This window comes from Linepithema humile, chromosome 1 (assembly GCF_040581485.1).
Source record: "Linepithema humile isolate Giens D197 chromosome 1, Lhum_UNIL_v1.0, whole genome shotgun sequence".
Classification (NCBI taxonomy): domain Eukaryota; kingdom Metazoa; phylum Arthropoda; class Insecta; order Hymenoptera; family Formicidae; genus Linepithema; species Linepithema humile.
In genome coordinates, this window is record NC_090128.1 from 2,751,421 (window position 1) to 2,760,320 (window position 8,900).

The 8,900-nt window shown below is 26.3% G+C and overlaps 2 protein-coding genes across 3 annotated transcripts; both read right to left on the reverse strand.

Moving 5' to 3' along the window:
- LOC136999792 (putative gustatory receptor 28b) lies at positions 1-2,533 on the reverse strand. Its single transcript, XM_067354597.1, has 5 exons — positions 1,425-2,533; positions 1,073-1,325; positions 942-1,010; positions 753-842; positions 1-514 (listed from the first exon to the last, which is right to left on the reverse strand). The coding sequence occupies exons 1-5, from the start codon at positions 1,607-1,609 to the stop codon at positions 446-448; spliced, it is 666 nt and encodes a 221-aa protein (XP_067210698.1). The 5' UTR covers positions 1,610-2,533; the 3' UTR covers positions 1-445.
- A 668-nt stretch (positions 2,534-3,201) lies between these two features.
- On the reverse strand, positions 3,202-8,900 carry LOC136999793 (uncharacterized). 2 transcript variants are annotated; one of them, XR_010890111.1, is made up of 5 exons: positions 8,023-8,900; positions 5,859-6,912; positions 5,724-5,792; positions 5,536-5,625; positions 3,202-5,297 (listed from the first exon to the last, which is right to left on the reverse strand). XR_010890111.1 is itself a non-coding variant. In XM_067354598.1 (4 exons), exons 1-4 carry the CDS (start codon positions 6,036-6,038, stop codon positions 5,220-5,222), a joined length of 417 nt encoding a protein of 138 aa, XP_067210699.1. In that variant the 5' UTR covers positions 6,039-8,900; the 3' UTR covers positions 3,202-5,219. The 2 variants fall into 2 exon arrangements, 1 of the variants encoding a protein (XP_067210699.1); XM_067354598.1 differs by having other exon boundaries at positions 5,859-8,900.

Here is an 8,900-nt window from a genome sequence, read left to right on the forward strand (position 1 = left end):
CATTTAATAAACTTAGGCTTTTACAATTCACATTTTTTTACTGCATTCGAGTAAAATGTACATTTTAACATTCCGGATCAGATTTCTTTGATTAAAATACATATAAGATTTTAATACTTTGTAATAAAGAAAATGTAAATGTTAAATTGCTAGGCTTAACAATTTTTATATTATAAAATTTTAACGCCTAACAATACAAAATAAAATGTACATTTTCACATAAAACTTATTTAAACATAATTACATTTAAAATTATGCAAACATGATTAGTTTATTAAAAGAGAAAAAAATATTATGGCATAATAAAAATGTTGCAATTTTATATTCTTACATATTTAACTAATACATTGGCTGAACGACATTTCACTGATACAATTGCAAGAAATAATTTTGATGCTGCAATTTTAAACCAAACGAGTAGTTTTATAACTTCTATCCTTAAAAGTTAATCAGCCAATGATTGTATATTCAACTGTACCATAATAATAACAAACGTTACAATTGCTGTGAAGAACTGTAAACAACGTATTTATTAATATTTATTAAAAATAAAAACAATATTTTATTGAGATATATTGTAAACCAAAATAAAATATATGATATTCTACAAGATGTGTGAGAAGAAAAAACAGCAATTACAGCTTTACCTATAATAAAAATAGTTTTAACATAATTTTTGGTTTTTCAATTATTTATAATATAAAACAAAATATAAACATAAAACTGTCAAAAATATCAAAGCAAACATAAACCTTTTGAAGAAACTTATCCCCAAGATAGAAAAGACCCAATCCAGTAAACGTCAGGGGATGTTGCGTTAAGTGCAAAACAAAAAAATCCATCTATAGGGATAAGATACAATATAGAATTATTATACAATTTTAATTGACAAATTTTAACATTTCTCTTAAGTAATTTTAAGTTGTCTAAATTTTTCTTACCTCCTTCCAAATATCAGCATATCGAAAAGTATTTGTCGTTTGATGAATTACTTTGCCAATATTGTTAGCCTGAAATTTTGCAACTTGTCTTAAAATTTAGTAATTTTTTATATATTTTATGCTTTTTTTACCTTATTCTTAACGTTTTCACAAATATGATTTACGGCATAGAGCCTAGCGAAATATATAAGAAAGAAAAAAACAAAGCCGATAAGACTTATTAATGATGTCCAGTGATCTAGATGTTTCTGCTCCAATGTACGCCAGAAATAATAACAAACTGATGTTAAGTATCCAAGGTTTTGCACCATTTCAAAAGTTATTTGTATTCCAAATATCACGTTTAATTCACGAGCAATATGGCATAATTCTAAGTGAAGATGCCTAACAAAAAAGATACACGTTTTATTATGAAAAACTATAAACTATAAGGTTTTACAATATATAACTTTTTTATTATTATATATGCGTATATTGATTTACATTAAAGTCCAGAATGTCCGCTTGTAATTATATCTATGCAAGAAATATTCACGAATAATAACAGATTTCTTCCACACATACTTATGTCCATGCTCTTCTTTTAACAATAAGCAATGCATATAGTTGTTTATTTTGTCAAATCTGATGCCGATATACCTGTGTAAAGATTGACTTATAAATTGCATAATACACAACAAACTTTAAGAATTAATTTTAAAATAAATTTTTTTATATCAAAATTTTGAAAAAACTTTTTAGTTTCATAAAAAATTACTAAAATTGTTACTATAGTAATAATTGCAATTTATTAATTAGACAAAAAATTACAAAAAATATATCAAATGTATAAATAAAAATAGATACAGATATATAAATTAGGTAGACCTGTGTTAATTAGCAGAATAAATAAATATAGTACAAACCATAATAAAAAGATAAATATTAACACCGTGAATTCATTAACATGATTGGGATAATTCATTATGGGAAATAATAAAATTCTCCAAGAATCTTTTTGTACAAATTTTAAGCACCATATTGTGTCGTAAATATTTTTGATAAGAGCATACACAATGTATCCAATTATCACTCTTTTTGATAACATATGCAATTTTTGATACGTTTTTGGAGTGCCTAGCTTTTCTAAAGTGTCATCTACTGCGGCAAGTTTCTTCATATACATTTGAAGCTTCTAGAACCATATTGTTACAATTAGATTACTACTGTATTTTTTACGACACGAAGTATTTGTGTCAAGTAAAGGCTTTCTCATATGCTAAAAAATTAAGTATATGTAAAAACGACATATTGTTTTGATTAATTAAAGCTAAATTTTTCTTATAAACTTACAATAAGTATTTCAAATCACTATTTTATATATTTGTAAAAATTACAATAGTAGTGATAACGTTCACTAGAAACACAATAGTAATCCAGAAAAAAAATGCATTTATACTTAATTGTGCTTTAGCACAAGATTCTTTAAAAAATAGATGTAAACTGATGTAAAAAAAATAAAAATTTTCGGTTATATAATAGATAGTTGATTTATATAATATACATCAATAGACAATTTAATATGTCTAAAAGTTATGATTAGTTTAATGATATTAACAACAGGTTGTCCGAAAATGAACTCCGGGGTTTTCTATTAATATTTTTAAATTTATTTTAAAACAGAAAGGTATGTAACATACATATATTATTAAAGTTCTAGTTACAAGTTTTATTCCCTGTAATGTAACTCAATGTGTGCACCATTTACAGCCTTATAGATATCAAAACGGAATTTCGCTTCAGGTCACACTCGGATGATATTCATAAGAACTGCTTATGTTATTCTATGACGCGAATGGTGAAGAACTGAGTTTTTCTTGCTACACATTGTCTTTTATGTATCCCCGAAAGAAGAAAGCCATTGGCGTCAAATCAAGACTTCGCGGTGGTCAAGCAATGGCAGCTCATCTGCATATTCATTTTCCTGGCAACTGGTTGTTGAGCACAGTCTGCACAACATTTGAACTAAAACTTGAATATTATGCTTCACGAATATGCTCAAAAGATCATCTCATGATGACCAAAATATTTGTGTTAGACACCACGGAATTTTTTTTCGGACATGCTGTATATGTAAAATATGAATATAACATATATGATTAGTATAATTTCTAAGTAGAAAAGTAAAATATTGGGCGTACCTTTTGATGATAAAAAATTAAAATTGCAGACATAATTGCAGTAAAATGGTTAATTATATGTTTAATTACAACAGTAGAACTACTTTGAAATATGATTTTTAATCGAAAAATGGTAAACATATAAGAAAAGACACAACCATATGCAAACCAGATTGCCAAAAAATATAGAATACTTAAGTATGCAATCCATCTATGAAATCTTGAGTCGTTTGATAGTTTTTTGGGATACACACCTAAACCGACAATAAAACACATAAGAAAAAAAGGACGCAGACCTTGCTGAATAGTAGTAGACATGATTATCACTATAGCAAACGAACACTGAAGGTTTATGTAAACTTATTTGCTGAATGCATCGCTTCTTTCCTCCTTTTCTCTCCTTTCTCCTGTCACATAATTGCGCCGCATCATAATGATAGTACATTTTCTCAATTGTAATATATTTATCGCGATGTATTATGCATATTAAAATCAACTCTATCTAATAAGTAAAAAGATTCACCGATAACTCGTGCAAATTTCGAACCTGTAATGTGATACTACGAATTAGCCTTCGCATATTTTTTAATATTGTTTTGTTTTCGATATTATAATTCAGGCTTATGTGCATTAATATTTTGTTCTATATGCATATTATAAATTTAGCAAATAATTAAGTTATATAAAGAGTTATTTTGATGCCAAAAATAAATGTTTATATTTATTGCCATTCCATAAAAAAATCAGTTTTTAATTAAATATATTTTGCAATTGTTGTGTAATAACAATTCTTTATATGTTTTTATGTTTTCACATTTGTTAATATACATGTTAAGATTATTAAATTTATCAATAATAATAATATATTATTATGCAATTTTGATAACTCTTTACAAAATTTTCAAATGTTGATTTTGGCAGTCAATAATAATTTTTTAAACATTATTCAATCAATTTGTTAATAGAAAATAAAATAATATGACAGATATATTGCAAAATTTTGTGTTATTGTATACTTAATAATTTCATTATAATCTTAACTATTTTTTGGAATTATGTAATCATACACGTAAGTAAAATGTATTTGTATTGAAACCACCATGATAGTTGCAATTGATAGTTGCAATTGACGTAGTATTGAAAAATATGTTTCTGTTTTATATGCTTTGCGTTCTATGGATCTGTTTTATGAAATCGTTTTCAATGCCCCACTTCCCACTACGGCTGATTAGTTTAAACTGCCACGTGCTGTGTGCGTTTATTTCACATATCATGCATTCCGACGCGTGCCATCCCAATCTAATTAAAGTGATGCACTCGCTGAATTTTTAAAATTCTATAACTTGGCGAAAAATAAATGTAGTGACATGCAATAAAATCCCATCTTCTCAATACCTCTTATACTGCAAATGTTTATAAACATTACACATACTCTTATCAACATATATGTATACACACGGAAAAAATTTTATATCAAAATTTACTATGTACGGCAGTAATCGCGGACCATGAAACCGCGGACCGAAAATTTTTACTGTTTTACATGTGGAAAACATATTAAAAATTTTTATAATTTCTTCATGGTCTGCAGCTACTATCGTACATAGTAATTTCTGATATAAAATTTTCTCCGCGCATGTATACATGTACATGTACATGATACTATCTATATCAATATATACACAGAAAGTATAAAAACATATTGTATAACAAGCAGAAATCTAAGATTAAAATATTCGTGATTATTTTGCAGCAAAAAAGCACGCATACGAAGAGTTCTCTCGTACAAAAACAAAAATGTACAGTTCAACATTCTAGACCACTTCTAAAAGTTCAATAAAAAGGTTATGACATAAAATTCTGAGGTATAAAAATAAAGAAAAAGTACATTTTAATTAAAAATTTATTTAAACATCATTACGTTTAAAATTATCTAAACATTAGTTTATTGAAAGAAAATAGAAAATTGTAACATAATAAAAATGTTGCAATTTTATCCTCTTACATATTTAACTAATACATTAGCTAAATGACATTTCACTGATACAATTACAAGAAATAATTTTAATACTGCAATTTTAAACTAAACGAGAAGTTTTATTACTTCTATTCTTGGAAGCTAATTGTAAGTTTCAGAAAATGAATGTACATTCAACTGTACCATAATAATCGTAAATGTTGCAATTGTTGCGAAAAACTGTAAAAAAACATATTTATTAATATTGAAAACTAAAAACGAGAATAATGTTTTATTGAGATATATTATAAACCAAAATAGAATAAATGATATCCTACATGATTTGTGATAAGAAAACACAGCAATTATAGCTTTATAATAAAAATAATTTTAGCATAATTTATGGTTTTTCAATTATTTATAAAATAAAACAAAATATGAATATAAAACTGTCAGAAATAAAGAAGCAAACATAAACCTTTTGAAGAAACTCATAGCCAAGATAGAAGAGACCCAGTCCAGTAAACTTCAGGGGATGTTGCGTTACGTGCAACACAAAGAAATCCATCTATAGAGATAGAATACAATATATAATTATTATATAATTTTAATAAACAAATTTTAACATTTGTTTTAAGTCATTTTTGCTATCTAAATTTTTCTTACCTCCTTCCAGATAACAGTATAACGAAGAGTATTTGTCAATTGATGAATTACTTTGGCGATATTCTTAGCCTAAAATTTTGCAAACTTGTCTTGAAAATAATAACTTTTTATACATATATTGTATGCTTTTTCTACCTTATTCTTAACGCTTTCACAAATATGATTTACGGCATAGAACCTGATTAAACATGTAAAAAGCGCACAACCAAAGCCAATAAAATTTGGTAGTAATTTTTTGTGATCTAGATGTTTCTGCTCCAATGTACGCCAGAAATAATAACAAAATGATGCTAAGTATGTAAGATGCATCATCATTTCAAACGCTATTTGTATTCCAAATATCACGTTTAATTCACGAGCAATATGGCATAATTCTAAATAAAGGTGCCTAAAAAAAAAATACGTTTTATTCTAAAAAACTATAAATTATAAAACTTTACAATATATAATTTTTTATACTTATATATGTGTATATTAATATACATTGAAGTCCAGAATGTCCGTTTGAAATTATGTCTATGCAAGAAATATCCATGAATAATAACAGATTTCTTCCAAACATCCTTCAGTCCATGCTCATCTTTTAACAATAAGCAATGCATATAGTCGTTTGTTTTGTCAAATTTGATGCCGATATACCTGTGTAAAGATTGTCTTATAAATTGTGTGTGTGCATAATACACAGAAAACTTTAAAAATTAATTTAATTGATATATTTTTTGTCACAAAATTTTGGAAATATTTTTTAGAAGTTTCGTAAAAGAATACTAAAATTGTTACTATAGTAATAATTGCATTTCATCAATTAAAAAAAAAATTATAAAAAATATATCGAATGTATAAATATAAATGGATATAAATATATGAATTAGATAGACCTGTGTTAATTAGCAGAATAAATAAATATAGTACAAACGTACCATAACAAAAAGATAAACATTAAGTCTATGAATTCATTAATATGAGTAGGATGATTTATTATGGAAAGTAAAAGAATTCCCCAAAAAACTTGTTTTATAAATTTAAACCACCATATTGTGCTGTAAATATTTGTGATAAGAATATACACAATCCATCCAATTGTCACTCTTTTTGATAACATATGCAATTTTCGATATGTCTTTGAAGTGCCTAGTTTTTCTAAAGTATCATCCACTGCGGCAAGTTTCTTCATATATATTTGAAACTTCTAGAATCATGTAAAGCTACAATTAGATTACTACCGTATTTTTTACGACACCCTAAAGTATTTGATGTCAAGTAAAGACTTTCCCATATACTAAAAAAATTAAGTTTATATAAAAAATACATATTGTTTTCATTAATAAAATTAAATTTTTCTTATAAACTTACAATAAGTATTTGAAATCACTATTTTATATAGTTGCAAAAACGACAATAGTAATTATAACGTTCACTAGAGACACAGTAGTAATGTAGGATTAAAATGCATTTATACTTAGTTGTGCTTCAACATAATTATTATATATATGACACCATATATCTAAATTATAAAGAGTTTAAAAAATATTTCTTATTTTGTAAAGGAGTTTAATGATTCTTTAAAAAATGTATGTAAAATAATGTAAAAAAAATAAAACATTTTCAGTCATATAATAGATAGTTGATTTAATATACATCAATAGACAATTTAATATGTCTAAAAGCTATGAATATTTTAATGATATTAAGTACAGGTTGTTCGAAAAAGAACTCCGGGGTTTTTTATTAATTTAATTTGTTACATTTTAAAACAGAAAGGTATGTAACATATATTATTAAAGTACAATATCACAAGTCTTATTCTCCGTAAATGTGACTCAATGTGTGACCCAATCACTTTACAATTATATCAATTTACAGCCCCACAGATATCAAAACGGTGTTTCACTTCAGGCCACTCTCGAATGATATTGATAGGAACTGCTTATGTTATTCTACGATGCAAATGTTGAAAAAACTGAATTTCTTCTTGATACATAATGTCTTTATGTATCCCCAAAAGAAGAAAGGCATGGGCGTCAAATCAAGACTTCACGGTGACCAAGCAATGGGACCTTCTCTGTCTAGACATTTTCCTGGGAAACGGTTGTTGAGCACAATCTGCACAATATTTGAACTAAAACTGGAATATTTTTGCTTCACGAATATACTCAAAACACCATCCCATGGTGGTCAAAATACTTGCTTTAAACACCCCGGAGTTCTTTTTCGGACATATTGTATATATAAAATATAAACATAACATATATATTTTGCATATATTTTATAAATAAGAAAAATGTAATATTAGGCGTACCTTTTGATAACAAAAAATTAAAATTGCAGACATAATTGCAGTAAAATAGTTCATTGTTATAATAATCATAATAAAATTGCTCCGAAATAAGATTTTCGGTGGAAAAACGGTGAATGTATAGAAAATAATGTAGCCATAAACAAACCATTTCACCAAAAAATATAAAAAACTTAAGTATGCAATCCATCTATGAAACCTTGATTCGTTTGGTTGTTTTATGGGATACACGCCTAAACCCAAAATAAAACACATAAGAAAAAGGGGACGCAGACCTTGTTGGATAGTAGTCGACATGATTATCACTACTCCAAACAAATACTAACCGTCCGTATAAATTTATTTCCATAGCGCATCGCCTGTTTCGTTTTCCACCCAATTGTGCCGAATCATAATGCATTTTCTTAATCGTAATAACAATTTATCGCAGCACTTATACAAATTAAAATTCAACTCATTCTGATGATTCAGCGATAAATTGCATATTTTGAATCTAAACTAATATTACTAATCAGTCATCGCGTATTTCTTAATATTGTTTTCTTTCGATAATGTTATATATATAATACAGGCTTATGTGCATTAATATTATATTTTATATGTATATTATTATTTTAGCAAATAATTAGGTTATTCAAAATTATTTTGGTAAAGAAAAATTAATGTATATATTTATTGTCATTCCACAAAAAGTTTAGTTTCTAATTAAATATATTTTGCAATTGTTGTGTAATAACAAATCTTTATATGTTTTTATATTCTCACATTTGATTGTTAATATATACGTTAAGAGCATTAAATGTGTATCAGTTTTATGTATATTAATATGCGACCTTGATAAAGCTCTACAAATTTTCCAAAATTTGATTTCGACAGTGAAT

Bases quoted from the DNA above. Each gene is read 5' to 3' on its own strand.
- LOC136999793 (XM_067354598.1), bottom strand. From the start codon at position 6,038: ATGATGATGCATCTTACATACTTAGCATCATTTTGTTATTATTTCTGG. The intron at 5,793-5,858 runs GTAGAAAAAGCA...GCAAAATTTTAG, and splicing joins GTGAAAGCGTTAAGAATAAG to GCTAAGAATATCGCCAAAGT. The intron at 5,626-5,723 runs GTAAGAAAAATT...CTATCTCTATAG, and splicing joins ATACTGTTATCTGGAAGGAG to ATGGATTTCTTTGTGTTGCA.
- LOC136999792 (XM_067354597.1), bottom strand. From the start codon at position 1,609: ATGCAATTTATAAGTCAATCTTTACACAGGTATATCGGCATCAGATTT. The intron at 1,011-1,072 runs GTAAAAAAAGCA...GCAAAATTTCAG, and splicing joins GTGAAAACGTTAAGAATAAG to GCTAACAATATTGGCAAAGT. The intron at 515-752 runs GTTTATGTTTGC...CGTTGTTTACAG, and splicing joins GGGATAAGTTTCTTCAAAAG to TTCTTCACAGCAATTGTAAC.